General features: G+C 34.6%; 1 protein-coding gene across 1 annotated transcript in view; it reads left to right on the top strand.

The window, feature by feature from the left end:
• The first annotated feature begins 2,044 nt into the window (after window positions 1–2,044).
• Window positions 2,045–20,336, top strand: part of LOC124362639 (sodium leak channel non-selective protein-like) — a 71,342-nt gene continuing 53,050 nt past the window's right edge. The window contains 5 exon segments of the mRNA XM_046817316.1: window positions 2,045–2,692; window positions 9,977–10,276; window positions 10,754–10,939; window positions 13,772–13,995; window positions 18,975–19,103. Of these exon segments, the coding sequence (XP_046673272.1) occupies window positions 10,172–10,276; window positions 10,754–10,939; window positions 13,772–13,995; window positions 18,975–19,103 (644 nt within the window). The 5' untranslated portion in view covers window positions 2,045–2,692; window positions 9,977–10,171.

Here is a 20,336-nt window from a genome sequence, read left to right as displayed (position 1 = left end):
TGTAAGTGTATTTAGTAATTTGTTTTTAATAACTGTATTTTCGTTCAATCCTTATCAGAAATGTTTGAAAGTAACAAACCTAGGATATTTTATATAACTGTTTTTGTTCGACAAAAACAGTAATTTATACCATTTATTCAGTATTTTTTCATTTTTAATTTTTTTGCCGCCTTCTGAAGCTACCATCCAAGGCGATCACTAAGTTTCCTTAATGAATGCACCAGTATTTATGAATGAAAGATTTATTCCTATAGCAATCTATAACTTGGTGTTCTGTGTTCTCCTGCTTTCTAGAGGTGCGGTTTAAGCAGACGGATGTAAAATGCAGTGTCTTCGTGAATAAGTATACAATTACTACTATACGTCTACGTTTTCATTTTAGTCTATAATATGGGTGAAAATATTTTGAGATAATTATAGGTGGATTTATACTATGTAACAAAACCTACTATATGTTTTATATATATATATATATATATATATATATATATATATATATATATATATATATATATATATATATATAACATTTGCTAAAAGTAGAAACCTTAGTTTTAAAGTGATACATTATAGCATGCTGATTCTGCTACATTCAGTAAAACTTCTACTATCCATAAAAGGTCGGCAAAGATCAAATAAACCCTTGCTACATCCAGCTATTGCTAGGTGAAGAAATTTTATACGTAGTATTTTCGTCTAACCTCTACACACGTAACTGTTTCTGCCAATTAAGGAAGCCGTGCAAGTTCAAACAACTTGCGTAGTTTGTGTACGTACTGTTTTTGTTTGTCTTGCTGTCGAAAATTTTGAAATGGAAGGTTGAGACGGTATGTGCAATAGGGGCAGAATTATTAATTGAATTACTTATATTCTTTACTGTAATTCGTAAGAAATCTTTGATGCTGCCGTTACATCTAATTTCAGATCTCAATAAAGATTCATTCATATCATCATCAGAATCAAGATCTTTCAGAAAGTCAGTTCCACTATACCTCACTATTGCAGCAAGCGACGGCTGAGCCCAAAATCTCCGTTCCCTCCTCTGACTGGAGGGTATCACAGTTATCGCCACCGAGTGTTAAGCGAGTGTTAAATTGCTTTTCCGCGACATTTCCAATACTGTAAGCAGAGTTGCTATATGCAGCGTTCATAAAAGTCACCAATCTAAATTAAAAAGTACTGAATTAAAATACTATATAACATTTGTTTCGTTTAGCAAATGTATGACATGTTTTGCTACTAAGTGTAAACCCACCAATTAAGATATAACGCTACTAATTGCCCTATTTAACCTAATATTATTGAATGGCAAAACTGAGTTAGAGTCATTGTCAAACTGAGTCATTAGTTTATTGTCAAAAACAGTATATTATATACAATGCGGGGAAATACCAAACAGGATAAAATTATAGTAATTGCACACTATTACTGAATTTCTCGCATAAATGAAACAGTTTTTGTTTATCTAATAGGTACTCCTAGACACTGAAGTTCTCCTTTTAAAGTAGAAATGCTTTAAATAAATTGGTTTCGTTTGTAGAGTTTATAGGTACAGATATCTGTAAATCTTGTGGTACAGTCAAAACGTTAGGAGACTGGCTGAGAATTAGTTAAATGGTGAGATAAAAGAGCGAGGTAAGTTTATGTTCTTATCATGGAGTTTTTATTTATGTGTACTTTTAATATATATCAAAAATAGCAACAAGATCATTGACAGTAGTTGATACGTTATACTTTTATCGCCTCCATTAGTATTCAAAACACCATTATCTGACTAGTTTCAAGTCGATTTTGGCTGAGTTAACACCTACAGAATTTTATTCAGGAACTGAGGCAATGAGCTGTCATTATTGTCATGCCAGTCGTCAGAAATTTAAAGGTCTAACATAACTGCAGGAAGCTGATTACAATCCAGGTCATTACTATTCTTGAGTATAATCATTTCAGCCGAGTTGTGTCTGTTCTTTCTTTTTTCCTCTATGTGTCGTCAGCTGAACATCCAATTTCACGTCCTCGCGCGTGTCCGCGAAAATTGAAAATTTGTTGTATTGATTTGGGTGGAATTGTGTTTAATGTTGGTTTTGGTGTGGGGGGTATGGAGGAAGTAGTTTAATTTTTTGTAACTGTAAACACATTATTGTATGGCCTTTGAATTAGTGTTATATTTAAACGTGTAGTGTAAAATAATAAATTGTACTGAATGAGAAATTAAGGTTATCCAAGTTTAGACTCCTAATCAAATTTTTATCAAACCAGACTAAGCCTAAGCATTTAATACGTATCATTTGGAGAAAAATACAAAAAAAATGTATAAGTGCTAGTACAATTATTTTCAGGTTAATAGGATTAGTACTTTAATTATTTCCATATAAATATTCATATTTAGGGTATAGGTTTAAACTAAGATGCGAATACTTTTACTATACACAATAGCCTATATTGATAATGTTGTTAATGCAAAATGAATAAATGGTACACTATATTGGTTTATTTCAATTTTCTGAATTATTTTGATCAGTAAGTTTAGTTAAGAAATTGTGATTTTATGACATTTTCAGGGTTTTTTCCTACTCTAGTGGTGTTTTTAATCTTTTATATAGTCCTAACCCATTTGAAAATTATTATCGCCTTCCCAGGAATTGAACCCCTAAACTCTTGGTTCCATGGCCATACCTCATAACCTTATACTATGGTGAGTAATTTTTAATGTTTTTAAATTGGTACCCACTCTGTTATAGAAAAAATAAAAGGAAAGTGTGCAACAAACTTCTTTTAATTTACATAGTAAAATATTGTACTTTTGATAAGGCGGGGAGGGTACGATAAGCGGACCTGGTTTTTTATATCGAAATTGGCAAACGATATTACTTAATCATAACCATCAATGTAATCAATCGATACGGATTAACTATTTTGAACAGTTAACTTATCTATATAAGAATAAGAATAATTTTTATTCCAAGAATGCTGTTAATGTATTTACAATATTATGATGGAATAATACTAGCTATCTTATCAAGTAGTGATAGCTAGCGCAAACAAAACTTTACAATTGAGCGAACAATGTCAGTCAATATCAATCTATATAATCTATACCAACAGCTGTAAACACTCAAATAATACACGTAAGGTAATATTTCAATTTTACATAAGTAACATTTGATCATTAAAAATCGCAGTCAATTTTAGAAAAATACACAACATTGCTTTGAAAAATGATGACATATTTTACGTGGTTTCAACATGTTGGACTTGTACCGAAACGCCCATTATTAGAAATTTGTGGGAAGAAACAACTCTAACTGTGAGAGGTGAGCAAATATGGTTTTCTTCAGTTTTCCTCATTTTTGTTATAATAATTTGTTTAATCACTGTAAATATTAAATTAATATTTTAATATAAAACATATGATTGTTATTGAGGACTATACTTTTATATCGATTGATGGTCTAGGATTAGAGATACGAATATTAGGTATCGATGATTACATTCTTCGATATAAAGAACCGGGTCCGCTTATCGTACCCTACCCGATAGGGCTACACTTCCATAAGAAATCAACAAAACAATTGACTGTAAATATCAATATTGCAAAACTATCGATGATACTATAATCTACATTTTATAATAAATATTGAAACCTACTGTTGATATTACCATTTGTTTACATTTTATTGTTTATTTAAAAAAGAAAAGCGCAATAGTGGAAAAATAAAATAATGATTAACTATAATTTCCTTTGTAAAAAATATATTTAAACCTAATGCATTATTGAATGTTTTCAGAACATAATTTGATAGCTAAATTAGTATCAATCAATCAATCAATCATTCTTTATTACAATATCATCAAGACATGTGATAGAGTCAAGGTACAAAATTAGCGATTTAAACTAAAGGCTTAATATTCTGCTTCAAATGTTCATGTTGTCCTGATGCAGTTGGTGTTTTCTATAAATTCTTGAAGAGTGTAGACAGGTCTCTCAAGCAGCCACCTCTTAAGTTCCTTCTTCAGCTCCAGTCCTGTCAGGCTTCCCAGGGTTGGCGGGAGCAGGTTTTTCAGTCTTCGGCCAGCATATGTTCTCCTTAAGGGATGTGCGATGTATTGGTAGGATGCATTGTGACGCATACCGGGTATCATAGGAGTGGAGGTCTCTTCCTGTAGGGACATTTGTTCTGTCGACGTGCAGTATGGCTTCCTGTATGTAGAGAGCCACCACAGTCATTATTCCTAGTGTTTCGAATGCTTTCGGCAGGACTCCCGCGGCCCAAGGTCTGCAAGGGCCCTTATTGCTTTTTTTTGAAGGATAAGTATTCGGTTGACATTAGCAGCTGATGTTCCTCCCCATATAATAAGGCCATATCTGATATGGGCTTCTATTAGTGCATAATATGCTGTTTTTGCTGCTTGGGGGCCACCAATTTGTTTGATCCTTCGCACAACGTAAATACCTGAGCTGATCTTCCGTGCACATGCTGTCTACGTGGTGATTCCAGGAAAGCTTATCATCCAAGGTTAGCCCGAGAAATTTCATATGTCTTTCCATCAGTACGCCTGGGGTCTCAAGAATTTCTTCTCTTTTCCTGCTGAAATTCATTCTGGGATGTCTTGGAGGGGTTTACTGCTAGGTCATTTGCTTTACAGTATTGGAATGCTTTATTCAGAGCGGTTGCTGTGTCTGTGTAAAGATCATTTGCACTGGTGTTTTTGAGCAGTATCGTTGTATCGTCTGCATACATTACTGTTCATTGTATTCGGGTTCTGAATATAGCTAGCAAAATCGTTTGTCAGCAGTATGAATAAAACCTGGTCCCAGGACGGATCCTTGGGGCACACCACGTGTCACTGGCAATGGGTTGGAGCGGTGCTTGCTCGTGACACGGTTCTTGGTTTGTTGCAATTCTGTGACCTGCGTTCGCCCTTTCAGGTAGCTTATGAACCAGCTTTTTGACAAATGTCTTACTCCAAGGCCTTCTAGTTTTTTCTGAGATTAATTCATGCCCTAGGCAGTCGAAGGCCTTGCTGTAGTCTAGAAATACAGCTGTGACAAAAATTTCCTTTGTCAATTTGTTTCTACAAGAAACTCAACCAGGCTCACTATGGCAGAGGTCGTTGACCTACCTCTTAAAAATCCGTGTTGGCTTTCTGTTACAAGATGTTGGTGGTTGAGGTGGCTCATAAGTCTTCTCAGTGCTATTTTTTCGATTATTTTGGAGAATGTCGATATCAAAGAGATCGGTCTATAGTTTTGAGTTTTCTGTCGTTTCTCCTTTTTTGTGCAGAGGGTATACTTTGCTTATTTTGAGGTCTGAGGGAAAGTGACCATCTTGAAAGGATTTATTTATTATGCCTGCCAGGGGGGCTGTCAATTCATGTTTGAGGTGTTTCACCATCTTTGATGAGTAGTCATCGACACCACTTGAGGATTTGGATTTTTAGGGAGTCAATTATATCTTCCACTTCTTTAGGGGTGGTTCTACTCAAAAGGAGCTCTTGATGGGTGTTTCCTAATGTTTGTAGGTTGATCACATCATTGACTTTCTCTGGTAAGTCCGAGTGTTGTTGAAGGGTGGTTTCAGCTATTCTGGGTGAAGAATGTGTTCAGGTGTTCAGCCACCTCTGCGGGATCACTGGTCATTTGATTGTTGATTTTCAGCTGTATTTTTGTATTCCTTTCTTTTTTCCCTCTTCTTTCTGAGTTTATTATCTGCCATAAGGCTTTTGATTTATTGTCGGACTGTTCGATGAATTCAGCTGTTGAAGTTTGTCTTAGGTTTCTCAGTTTCAGATCATAACTTTTCTTTTTGGTGATCATCTCTGCTCTGTCCCGTATGTTGCCTGTTGTTTCATGTTTGTTCAACGCTCTGATGAAGTCTTCCCTGAGAGTTTTAACTTCTTGATCATAGTACATGATATGCTTGGTCTACTTTTCTGTAATCTGTTTGTTTGATTTTTCTTCTAGGGCATGTGTGTTCCAAAGCTGCTTCTAGGATCGCATTGAATATGCTGTAAGCTGTCTCTGCATCAGTGCTCTGGTGTACACTGTCCCCAGTTCTGTTGTGCAAGGAGTGATTTAAGACGGTTTCAAGTTCCTTGTGCATAGATTTCTATTCACTGTGGCCCCTATACTGTTATCTTCAAGTTGAATGTTCACCCAGCACTGCTGTGCAGTGTGGTCTGACAGGCCTGTTTGAAAAACTTCAGCGCTGATGTTGGTCTGTGGGAGGTTAGAACATATGCAGTCAATTGATGTTGCTGACTCAGGGGTTACTCGAGTTGCGGGCAGGGCCAGCCTTCTTATATTGTGTGTGGTGAGTTCTTGTTCGAGGATTCTACTTTTTACATCTTGTTTTAGGTTATCAATATTGATGTCACCAATAATGATTGTGTACCTGTTGTGAGACTGGTTTTCCTCCAAGATACTTGACAAAATTTCCATTGCAGGTCCTATGTTGTCTCCCGGGGGGCGGTACAACCCAAGTATGTTTATGTTGTGGTTTCTAACCCTGATTCGGATCATCGCTACCTCACAGACGAGCTCCAGGGCTGTGCTGTGACACATCAACGACTTCAACAGTGCTCATCAGAGACTCTGCAGAGTAAACGGTGACACCTCCCAGCCTGTGATTGGTTCTGCTATACTCCGTTATGAGGCGAGTATCCAGTGATATTGTGTTCTCAAGTTCGCCTTGACTAAGACCGTTACTCCGTCAGGATCAGCAGACTTGGGGATCTTTCACTGAGGATATGGTTAAGTCTGTTAACCTTTTTTGTTAGTCCTCTTATGTTTTGATGAAGGATGGTCAATTTATTCAGTTTTTGTCCGTTCCTAATGTACTTTGGTGGCTCTTCATTTTCATTTTCAGTGTGGAGTTTAGGTAGATTCTGCCTTTTTGGATGGTTTTGTGTCTTGCTTTTTTTGCTCCCATCACATCTAAAAAATCAGTCAAGAGAGAGCCGGTTTTTGTGCCTGCCTGTGGGGGGCACACAGATTTCGGGTGATGGTGTTGATGCATCAACAATGCTGGTTGGGCTGTCACACTGTGGCAGATCAGCAGTTGGGCCGCCTTTCCTGCATCGTTGCAGATGGATGCCTTCACTTGGTGCTCTCTCAGATAGTTGTTTAAGAAGTCCTCAGCACTCTCTGTAGGGCCACAAGTCTGGCTGTCATTGGTGGGTTCCTCTTCAGGTTAGGTCTGGGGTCCTGAAAATTACTGTATGTTTTATAACTTTTCGGACGACGGATTGAGTTCATCATGGCAAAATTTTTTTATATTTTTGAGCTTGTAGTGAGATACTAAAAGTATTTCTTCTCATGTCGGTGCTCTTTCTTCTTCCTCGAAGTGTGGCACCATGCTGTGATTTATTACATGGTGGGGCATTGATTTCGGTTACCCTCGATAAAGTTTTGTCCGCTGGAGGTTGAGGATGTTCTTTATCATCCTGTTTTGCTTTCGCCCTTGTCATTATCTATCTGCATGTTAAGAAGTTTCATTTCGAGTATTTGCATCTTTTCTTCCAGTAAGCTGTGGCCTTTTTTTAGGAGGCCTACTTCCGTTATGAGCATGGAGTGACTAGCCATATTAGAGTTTGTTGGCGGAATCAGTTTGTGATTCGGAGTGTTTATATTCCTTTGTACTCATATATTCATCGGATAAGTGGGCTTTGTTTCTTAGTTTTAGCCGGAGGGCAGATAATTCTTCCTCTTGCCTACTTAACTTGACTTCATATTCCTGTAGTTTTTAAGTTCCTGTTTTTCGTCATGCTCCTCAAATATGGATTTTATGTCACAGACACGGTCTTTCTCCTTGGCCATTTGTGCCTCAAGCTCAGAAATAATTCGTTGAAGGTGTTCGTTTTTGGCAAGATGTTTGTTCTCCTCATTCTCCAAATCTTCAATCTTTGCTTCCAAACCCTGTAGTCTGGCGGTCATTATGTTGTTTTGGTGTTTAAGAAGTTTGTTTTCTTCTAGTAGGGCCGAACCCAGCTTTGCTGCCATGGTTAGGCTATCTCTTTCGGTTTGAGGAGTATTATTTAGTAGATGCTGTTCTAGGCTTTGTACTGAGTCATCCATTGCCGGTGGACAAATACAAAATAATAAAATTATCAAGTAATTTTTTATTATGATTTTTTTGGGGTAGGGTACGATAAGCGTACCCGGTTTTTTATATCGAAGAATGTAATCAGCGATACCTAATATTCACATCTAAAATCCTAGACTATCAATCGAAATAAAAGTATCTATAGTCCTAAATAACAATCATATGTTTTAAATTAAAATATGAATTTAATATTTACAGTGATCAAACAAATTATTATAACCGAAATTAGGAAAACTGAAGACGACCATATTTGCTCCTCTCGCAGTTACAGTTGTTTCTTTCCCACAAATGTCACACATATAATGGGTTTTTCGGTACGAGTCCAACATGTTGAAGCCACAAAAAACTTGTCTTAACATCTTTCAAAGCAATGTCGTCTAGTTTTCTAAAATTGACTGCGATTTTTAATAATCAAATGTTGCTTATGTAAAATTGAAATATTACTTTACTTGTAATATTTGAAAGTGTTTACAGCTGTTGATATAGATTATTTAAGTTAATTGCTCAAAATAATTAATCAGTATCGATTGATTATATCGATGGTTATGATTAAGTAATATCGTTTGCCAATTTTGATATAAAAAACCGGGTCTACTTATCGTACCCTGCCCTAAAGTTGTAATAAACATTGTATTTTTGTATTAGTATATTCTTATTTAATTTTTATTTGATATAATGTTATAATATCGATAATTTTAATAGTTATAACCAATAGTTTTGCTGTTCTCTTGTGAAAGTGCACCCAGGGTTTTATTTTTGTAAAGTTCTAAATTGTTTATGAAGGAACATTTTAGAAGTAATACCTTTATCTTAAGATAAAACTTGAATACAATAAATATATACATTATAAATCTTTGAACAAATTAATTAAAATATGTAGACTAGTATTTACAACATTTGATTAATAACAGCTTAAATTATTATAAGTTTCAATGTTGATTCTACTATCAACTATAAGATAAACTATTTTTTGCTAATTGAATTTATTATTATGCCCATTAAAATGCTTCTATTTAATATTTTATTTCCCCAAATCTAGCAAATGACTAGTAACTTCGATACCAACCCAATGTCTTAAATGTCACATTTCCTTTTTGTTTTAGTCACAAGATATGTATTTTTTGAAGAGATTTAAATTTTCAGTATATAACATTGGAAAATGTGTAATCTTTTAGTACTTTTGTAAAGACAACAAAAAAGCTAACTGATTATGATTGTGAACATCCAACAGCAAATCAAAAATCATTTATCAAATTTTTACAATAATACCACCTACTGTGTTTTACAAGTTTACAAAGAATTTTATTACAGATATTTAAAACTTAATGGGTATTTCAAAGTAGATATGTTTGCATTTGTTAACAATTATATTTTAAAACTTTTCCTATACTTTCATTTGACAAGAATGTGTAGATTTTTCTATTCTGATACAAAATCTGTTCTTCGTGTACCCAGAATACAGTAAATAGTAATTCAAAGTTATTGTGTAGGTAAATATTTTATTCAATTTTTCTCTCTAGATGGAAGTTAATTTATTATTAAATTGTAGGCTACTGCATTAACATGCAGAATTAATATAATTTATGTGTAACAGTTTTTAGTGCAAATAAAATGCATGAAAACAATTTTATTCATCTTCTTGAATGTTACTTATAAAAATTTATTATTTGTATTAATAACAATGATTGTTTATCTCTATAGATAAAGCAGGCCCTAGGGCCTGTAAGTTTAGATATTAACTGTGATTCACAGTTAATTTTGATGAACTCAAATTATGGCACATGCTGCAACAAACTTTTATCTTTTGAATTATTTTTATGTATTGGAGTTGTGATACATTTAATTAAAGTTTCTTAAACAATGTATATTTTCAGGAATTGGATACAGAAGTATTATCAGTGACTCTCATTACTGTGAAGAACAGACTAATAAATTCAGAGAACTATGAGAATAAGTAATATCTACGATTTAAAGAAAAGCAGAAGAGTAATTTTTCTCTCAATAAAATGAAATGACACACATTTCTGTTTGATAAAGTGCATCTTACTAATATAATATCACATGTAACCATGATGCTCGGAAGAAAACAGAGTTTAAAAGGTGACCAGGTCCTTGCTGATTACGGACCTGAGGAAGCTTTGAATGAGAGTGCTGATATTGAGTGGGTTAATAAAGTAAGTATAGAACATTGCTTTAAAGAACTGATCAATTTTATTTTATTCGATGCAACCTTTAGTTGTCAGGACATTTATTAGTATTTAAGTACTGAATATTGATACAACTTAGACATTACATGAATGTTTTATCGAAGTTAAATACCAAAGTGAAGTACATCAATGGGTGTAATATCACAATACTTGGAGTTCCAAAAGAGATTTAAGATTCTCAAATAGTATGTTGAGTTTTTTTCGGTTCTTGTGTAAAACATTAAAATATCATACTGATAAAAAACAAAGCACCTCAGATGATATTTTAAACTTATTTTGTCTCTTTGGTCCTTAATGGTACAATTCCACTGGACAATTCTGTTAATTATTGAAGTTTTAAAATAATAGACAAAAAACTCAATGTATCCAGTGTTTTGAATTTTTATATTGTATTGAATATAGTTTACAAAGATTTTAATTAAATTATAAAAATTATGTGTTTAGTTATGGGTCAGGCGGTTGATGCGAGCATGTGCACTTATCAGTCTACTATCAGTGAGTCTCAACACGCCCAAGACATTTGAGCGCTACCCACCGTTACAGTACATCACATTCTGTTGTGACCTGGTCATAACTTTCCTCTTCACAGCTGAGATGATTGCCAAGATGCATATAAGAGGGATATTGAAGGTTAGTTTACTATTACAGATACAGTCATAAAATTATTGATGTGAGCATTAGGTCAGTTTACTATTACAGACAAAATCATGAAGCGATTGATGTGAGCACAAGTTTAGTTTACTATTATATACACAAGGTTTACTATTATTTTAAGCATCCCTTTAACTAACAGGTGATGTCATCTTTTAAAATAGGTACTGACTATATTCACCTGGTAGTTTTACATATTTTTTAGAAGTTTTACAAGCATATGTAAAAAGTAAATTATAAGTACAGTACATACAAATTAACAAAGTGCAACATATTTTTTTCAACTAAATAAGAAAATAATTATTACGATTACTTACTGTTTGTTACATGTTAAAAAGTTATTAACTGGTGTTTATAGAAAAATATATATAAAAAAACTAAACTCACTAAAATAAAAATAAAAAATATACAAAATAAAAACAAATTTACACACACAGAACTTGCACTTTTAGTTTTTACAAAAAAGCACAGGAACAAAAAATGTATTGTTTGTGCTCACTGAAAAGCCGGTACCAACCTGCAAATTCAAACAAATACTTCAGTAGATGAGATTTATAGCAAACCAAAAGTGTCCTTGTTGGTATACATATATATTACATACAACTGCAAGATATATATATATATATATATATATATATATATATATATATATATATATATATACGAGGTGTGTCCAAAAAGTATCCGACCTTGACGTCTGGCATGAACTGACATTACTCGGTGGCAACGGCAATCTGGTCCCCTTCAAAGTACTCCCCTCCACAAGCCACTACCTTTTCCAACGCTCCTCCCTCTTCCGGAAACACTCCTTAAATTCATTTTGCGGAATGGCTAACAGGTCCTTCGTCACATTTTGTTTTATTTGTTCAACATTCTCAAATCTTTTTCCTTTCAAAGGAATTTTAAATTTCGGAAATAGCCAGAAGTCACAAGGAGCTATGTCAGGACTGTAGGGAGGTTATCGTAGTTGGTTGATGTCGTGTTTGACCAAAAAACGCTGAAAAAAATTTGAGGAATGAGCTGGCGTGTTGTCGTGGTACAGGATCCAGTCACGGCTTGTCCACAGTTTAGGTCGTTTCTTTCGCACTGCATCTCATAGCCGCCTTAGGACCTCAAGTTAATACTCCTTATTCACTGTCTGGCCTCTTGGAGCATATTCATAATGAACAATGCCGTCCTGGTAAAAAAAAACTGTCAGCATTGTCTTGACATTGCTTTGACTTTGTCTTGCTTTTTTTCGGCTGTTGCTCTTCGCGAGTTTTCCACTGTGAAGATTGAGCCTTTGTTTCAGGGTCGTAGCCATAAACCCATGACTCATCACCAGTAATAATTTTTTAAATAGCCCTGGGTTACTTTTTATCAAATCCAGATTGTCCTGTGCGATTTCAAGTCGACAGTTCTTTTGGTCTTCTGTCAGCAGCCGAGGAACAAATTTTTCCGAAACAAGGTTCATTTTTAAATCTTCGTGTAAAATGTTACAAACTGACTATTTTGGTATTCCTTAAACGGCCATTTTTAAACTGCCTAAACCACTCTTTTATTTGTGTATCGCCCATATACATGTCACCATAAACTCTCTGTATCATAGTAATCGTCTCTGATGCTGAATGGCCAAGTTTTTGGCAAAATTTAATGCAAATGCACTGCTCACCACGTTCAGTCAAATTGAAATGTGACGCATGGCAGTACTGTACGGAACAGAGCGCTGTGACTCACTGAGTGACCGGATCGTATTCAATACCTAATATAAGAAAGAGTAGGCTCCCTCCTCCCCTCCAATAACCGGTTCGAGCCGGTCGGTTACGCCGCGGCCGCCTACTGGTTCGGCGGTCGGATACTTTTTGGACAGACCTCATAATGCATTGCAGCGAACACATGTTCCAAAACATATAAACCAAATGTAATTTCGCTTAACATAAGAAGTTCTGATCCATGAATACTTTAATAATATGTACCTAAAATATTCCTACAATATTACATTGAAATCCACCATTTATTACATCATAAGTGCGTTAACTGACAGCTAAGAACTTTGACTTTATGATTCCTCTACTCCAGCCTAATATACATAGTTCAATTGTTGAAGCTATTCATTAAATAATCATAGAACATTGGAGACAAATTTGAATCATTTCACAGGTAATCGACTTTAGAGTCCCCAAAAGCTGCTTTTTAAATTTAAATCTTAAATTCTATCATTAGGTTGGAATATATTTCAGTGACTATCATTTATCTCAGGAGAGCACGGATGACATTCAAAAGAAATATGCCCACTAAGATGTCCCAGTTTTTCAGTAGGAAATCGCATGCTAAGCCGCGGGTAACTGCTAGTATTATATATTTATAACCTGTGTTTGAATAAAAAAGCTGATAGTCTTTAGTTATCAACAACAACAAAATAACTCCTGTAAAGAATTACTCCCAAAAGAAACGATTCCAGCTAACTATATGCAAAGCTAAAAACATCTGTAGTCTAGTGACAGTAATTAGGAAAAAGTAAAGCAGCATGTTGATAAATTAATAGACTAGTGCTGTTTTTCTAGTTTATTACTGTATAAAATACATTGAGAAGTATCATCAATTTATTATGGATGTTATGTTGTTTACCGTAAACGTCGATGTAACCTAGTATGAAGTTAGCACTACCAGGAGGCTTGCTGACGTCAGCACTTTTAGGTTTAAGTCCAGTCTATTAGTATAATTTGAGTTAATTAATAACTTTTTCAGTAATTTTATATTATTATTACTATAACAAGTGTGCTGTAATTGATTAAATAACTTCAATCATATACATATTTGATTTGATTACAGGGTGAAGTCCCATATTTGAAAGATCACTGGTGCCAGTTTGATGCTAGCATGGTGTTCTTCCTCTGGATGTCTGTTATACTGCAGATGTTTGAGATGATTGGCATTGTACAAAGATTCAATTACCTCTCAATCTTGCGTTCTCCGAGACCGCTTATCATGATTCGGTTCATTAGAGTTTTTCTTAAGTTTTCCATGCCAAAATCACGTATCAACCAAATTTTCAAGTAAGTTTAGTTTAGCAATTGTTTTCAAATTAAAATATTTTGTATATAAAGAAATAATTTAATATCACTGGGGGTGCTGGTTCAAGAGTGACAGGATATTAAGGATTAGTAAGGTTGGGGTTATTGGTTACCTCCTTTTTAGATCCATCGTCACATCTACTATGAGGAGGAGTAGCAGGCTCTGCCTCTGTGATGTTACTTTGCACCTTGTAAGAAGAGGAGGCTAACTCAGATCCAACCTCTTCCTGTCAAAGCGTGCAGAGGATACTACTCCCTCATGTGTAGGCTAGTAAAACTAATTTAAAAAAGAATTCTACCTATGTCAACTGTCATCCTCTGCAATAAGCTAGACTTATCGTTCAACCCTTTTATCCATTATTTAAACGTTTTCTGTTTATGTGATTGTTGAATTTAGCTGTAGTTCACCTTCCGCAGCATCTGAAATCTGACCCTGTTTCATACTTGGCTCTTGGAATCTGGAGTCATATCCGTCCAAAGAGATCCAAAAAAAAGGAGATAACGAAAAAGCTTGAAATGAACTCATTGCATAGTTTCTACATCAGATACCTAGACTATAAAATCAGTTGTAATCTAGGTGAAGAGGTATTCTCAGTGTTTCATCAGGAGCACAAGTGGTAATGTGCATTTGGTGCACTCAGCAGAAGGTTCCGTTTCTGGAACTGAACTCAACAATCACATTGATTTAACACTTCACACCATAGCTACATTATGTGTAAAATAATTGGATGCTCTGCCATGCTTTGAGATTGTGTCTATAACATTGTAGTGCACTTGATGAGGAGACAATGTGAGTACATCTTCACTTAGATTACTCTATATTTTTTATAAAACTGCTTCAAAAATGTAGCTATTGTAGGAAGGGTTCAAGAGTTATCATACAGGAAGGGAATATTTGGTTGAAATAAAACAAGATATTGTTTGGACAGAGAATACTGGAAAGTCTAGGCCCTTGGCGTCTAGTGAGGTGTTCCACAAGGGTTTGTTATGGGTCTTGTTCTGTTTGTCCTTATTACTGCTGAGTTATCTAAATATCTGAGTAACATCAGACATCCCATTATGTGCACTGATGGCAGTTTTTTATTACAAGTGGCAATTTAACTGAGCGTCAGTATGTTCTAACAATGGCCTCAATAAGTTATCTTCAATTCAAGACTAAATTCTTGGCTTCTGGATGGCTAGAAGACAATCTAACGGAACCTTGTGATCTTCAAATAATTCACATTGTAAAATACTTGGGCCTGATTTTGAACTAAAGCCTTTCCTGGTACAATAACACGGTTGCCGTATTCTAGACTCTGTGATCTTGAATAGGATCAAAGTTATTTGTATCCCTGTAGCATTAAAAATTGCATCTTATCCTCTATTTTAACCACATGCTATTTATAGAATAACACTATGGACCCCCTACTGTAGATCAATAGTGCCACCCCCCTCTCCCCCAGTTATCCTGCTGGAAACTTTTATTATGTCCTGGTACAGTACTTCAAAAGCAGCTCTATGGATCATGGCAGGTCTCCAACCCCAACACTCCTGTCGAGAGGCCTTAAAGTCCTTAGATTCTGATAGTATTGTCCATTTATGTAATTGAAATTATCACTTGTACCTCAAAAGAAAACCTGCTAAAAGTTGAAGTTCACTGGCACAATACACAAGAGGCCAATGATATCTCTGTCACTACTATCTCTCTGGTGGAACTATTTTGTACACCAAGATGTCATCATTCAGTCGCACACGATTTCCGGACTTGCTTCCAGAGAATGTCATGATGATATGTGGCTCCAAAACTTTCTAAATAAAGCTACACAACTGGCTGATAAATAGCCTGATTCATACCATAGATGACTTTATAAGAAATATTAACCAACTGTACTATTTGATTTGATTTTGTTAGATTCTACTTCATTTCTTAATTTCAAGCTTGTATTTACAAGTATATTGCAATAGAAATATCTCATTAATTTCCTAAATAATGTTATTTTAATATACATATGCATATATAATTTCTTTTACAACTTTTTCTCGTAGCCTTAAACTTCTTACTGATCACATTTTATAATTTTCATGACCTTCAAAACTTGTTTGTATACTTTGGCTCTGTAACCATTCTTGATGATTGTGTTAATAACAAAATGATTGACTGACACACAAAAAACTAAATATGGTTTGTGTGTTGACGTCACTAACAATGGATTAATTAAACTGGTAGTCGGATCTTGCTGATCATTTCCATTGTGCCAAGGAAAAATAAAATTCTTGATTTGAGGGTTTCAGTTATCTGTGTCACAAAACAATATCTGAAATCTGTGACACAAAACTATTGTTCTTTTTAATAAAATGATTCTACAGTAAAAACCCAATTACAAAAGACTGATGTAGAGATAAAAGTCTTGGATGAAATGAAGGTATTACGCTAAATTTAATGGAAATAGCGAAGACATAAATTAACATAACATCAAATTAAAAGATCTAGAGATGTTTTAAATTTGTACTACATTATGTGTAATTATTTCCTTCAATTTTATGCCATGACTACTTAATTTTAACATAAATTCTTTATTTTGCTTAAGTTGTCTAAGATAGTAGTTAAAGTAGTAGAACTATGGGAGAAACCTGAAACCTGGGAGAATGTGACGCAATCGAACAACATTTATGACGCTTACGATAACTTCCTTAATACCTTTACAAGGGCATTAGATCTTGCCTGCCCACTCAAGACCAAGAAACAAAGCCACTCTAGAAAGAACACAGTCTATGATAAAGAAACCTTAAGATTACGAAAGGAATTTATCAATGCGCAGGATAAGTTTAATGTCACAGGAAGAACTGAAGATAAATCTGAGGCAAACCAGAAGAAGAAGGCCTATGATCTGAAACTCAGGCGACTTAGGAAGGAAGCTAATGCAGACCACATATATCACGCTAATAACAAAACAAAAGCAGTCTGGGAACTCATAAATAGAGAAAGAGCTGCTAAGAACCAATCAACATCAGACTTGAATCATTTAACAATCGACGGAATAAAAGAAACGGACCCAAAGACCACCTTAACACCTTCTTTGTAAATATAGCAGAAAACACGCTAAAGCAACACCAAATATTGAATGATAACTTACTGTATAGTCCATGGTACAATATAGATACCGCAATGACAGAAATGACCCCAACCACAGCCAAAGAAATTAAACAAACAATCTGTTCATTAAAAAGTAAAACCTCCTCGGGTTTGGACGAGATTTTATCAAAAATCATAAAATTTTGCGAAGTTGAACTTCTGAAACCAATCCTTCCCATCACTAACATATCCTTTATACAGAGCATATTTCCAAAAAACTTAAAACGGGCCAAAGTATACCCTAAATATAAACAAGGAAACAAAGATGAAGCAACAAACTACCGTCCAATTTCACTACTACCAACTGTATCAAAAATAATAGAGAAGATCACTCTTTCTAGACTACTCACTCACCTACAAGACAATAACCTCCTATCCAATAATCAACATGGCTTCAGAAAAGAAAGATCTACATCAACTGCAATAATAGACCTTGTTGAATATATAACAGACAACCTGGAAGAGGGCAACACCATCACTAGTATCTTTTTAGACTTGAGCAAAGCGTTTGACTGTCTTGGCCATAAGCTCATCCTAGCCAAACTACAAACTCTTGGCGTTCAACAGTCAGCCTTAAAATGGTTTGAGAGTTATTTGAACGAAAGATACCAAGTTGTAGAGGTTAAACAGAGAAGAATGGGAGAGACCTGTACTGTTAAATCTGAAAAACTACCTATGACTCGAGGGGTTCCCCAAGGCTCCGTCTTAGGACCAGTGTTATATATTTTATTCACCAATGACCTGCCAATATTCTTGGAAAACTACACAAATTCCATCATGTACGCAGACGATACCGTACTACTCTCAGCCCAGAAGAATGTTGAACAGCTAGAAATAAACTCCTACATCTCATTCAATATGGCCCAACAATATTGCAAATACAATGATCTGGTCTTAAACAGCTTGAAAACTAAACAACTTACTCTATGAACTAATAAAAACTATGTGTCCGAAATCCCTGGTATTCAAGAAACAGAGGACATGAATTATTTAAGAATAACACTAAATAATACATTGACATGGACAAATCACATTGACAACTTATGCCTGAAGCTAAATTCATCACTCTATGCTTTGTGAAGGACCCATACAACAAGCACTCTTGAATCTACCAAAATAGCGTACTATGCCCTATTTGAAAGTCATCTCAGGTATGGGATAGCAGCATGGGGGGGCACAACTCAATTTAACCTACTAAAAGTCCTCAAAATTCAGAAGAAAGCAATCCGGTTAATGGGGAAGCTAGGACCTAGAGAAAGCTGCAGAGCTGCTTTTAAAGAATTGAATATACTGACAGTGACTTCTCTATATATTCTGGAAACAATATTGTACTGCTTATCAATAGACTTTCCTCGAAATAGTAATCTTCATGAACATATCACAAGACATGGTCAAGACTTTCCACTACCTCTTCACAGAACAGCTGTATTTGAGAAAAAACCAACCTATGCCGGGAAAAAACTTTTCAATGCTCTGCCAGAAGAAATTAAGAAAAATGGAAACAATCACATTAACATGAAGACTGCAATAAAGAACTGGCTCTTGCAAAGAACCATCTACACAGTGGAGGAATTTTACTTATGGAGACTGACAACTTGACAGAGACAAACATGAACTTTTATATATTTTATAACTATGTAATCGTTTTGTTAATTGACGCTACTTGTAATCTTAAAGATTATCAATAAAGAATTTCTGATATCTATTATATTTTTAAGTATTTAAATATAGATAAGTATTGCAGTATTATGAATCATGACACATGATGAATCCAACTGTTATACTATTGTTGATTAGATACAATACATCTTACGAACTGCAACAAATATTTATATGGTGTTTTCAGGCGGTCGAGTCAACAGATCTACAATGTGACACTGTTCTTTTTATTCTTCATGTCACTTTATGGTCTTCTCGGAGTTCAATTTTTCGGTGAACTCAAAAATCATTGTGTTCTTAATACAACAGATCCAAAGTGAGTATACTTCTTGACTAGGGTGAATAACTGAAGTTAGTTGCATGAACATAACTTGTTAGCCTGCTGTCCAAAGATTTCTATCAGTTGTTTCTGCTTTAAAATGTAGGATAATACTGGAACTTTTTAGAAGTTCATTGAAGGGAGTCTCACCTGGAGATAGCATGTTTATTTGTTATGGCATATTATCTGATATCTTTTCTGTCTTTAAAAGTAAATATAAAAAATACTACTAACACTTAACTATGCATATATATATTACCAGTGGCGCAATATTACCTAGAAATCTTCCAAATCAGCAGTGGGGCTCAAGGGCTGCCCTCCCCTAGGAAATTTTTGAAATATTAGATCTTAAAATGGTTGTTTTATAATACTTTTGAACTAGTAAAAAGAGCAAGTGGTGCAAAGTGGAAGGTTAGCGTGTATAAAGTTTGCAGTAAAACCACTCTACCACCAATTACCAGTAAGCATATACTGGGATAGTTAAAATCATCTGCAACAAATACAGTTTATATAAAGTTTATTTAACTAAAACAAAATTAAATCATAACATTTACAAAATAGTTAAGTTAAAATCTCAAATTAAGACCAAAGCTAAATGTTGATGTCATCTCCCAGTTCAAAAAGTAGGTATAGATATCCGAATTTGAAAGTTGACCACAAACTAAGTAACAAAGCTACAATAACAGGAGTTATTTTTAAATTTAGCTTGTTTATTTCTACTTTATTGTACTAGCAATAACTTCCAATTTTTATATCGATAACAACGAGAAAAATACCAATTTTTTGTGATTTTTAACCAAACTGCAAATTTGAAATTCATAACTCGTAAACTTGTGATTAAAAAAGACAATTTTTGTACAAGATATATGCAAGTGTACTGTAGTTGAGTATGTAATTTTAGAATAGTATGGAAATTAGAATAAGTTATTAAATACCATGTTAACTTTTATTCTTAACTGGATGGTCCACAAAATTCGATATTGGTCACGTCATGGAGCTTTTAGTCATTATGTCGAGTGTGTAATTTTGTAAACCATTATTAAAAAAGTTAAATTATTAACACAGATTAAATAAAGCAAGTTTTGTTAATTTACCGTAACCGGCAACTGCTCTTTTTAATGCACAAATCTGTACAGGGCTGTGTTGCTCATACTGACAACGAATGACAACAAACTAACACTGCTCAGAGCTTGTAATGTGATAACTGACCTCTCAGAACTACTCCAAAAG

The sequence above is a fragment of the Homalodisca vitripennis genome, chromosome 5 (assembly GCF_021130785.1).
Source record: "Homalodisca vitripennis isolate AUS2020 chromosome 5, UT_GWSS_2.1, whole genome shotgun sequence".
In the NCBI taxonomy this organism is placed as follows: domain Eukaryota; kingdom Metazoa; phylum Arthropoda; class Insecta; order Hemiptera; family Cicadellidae; genus Homalodisca; species Homalodisca vitripennis.
Note: the sequence above shows the minus strand (reverse complement) of the source record. Positions and strands in the feature narration are given on the sequence as shown.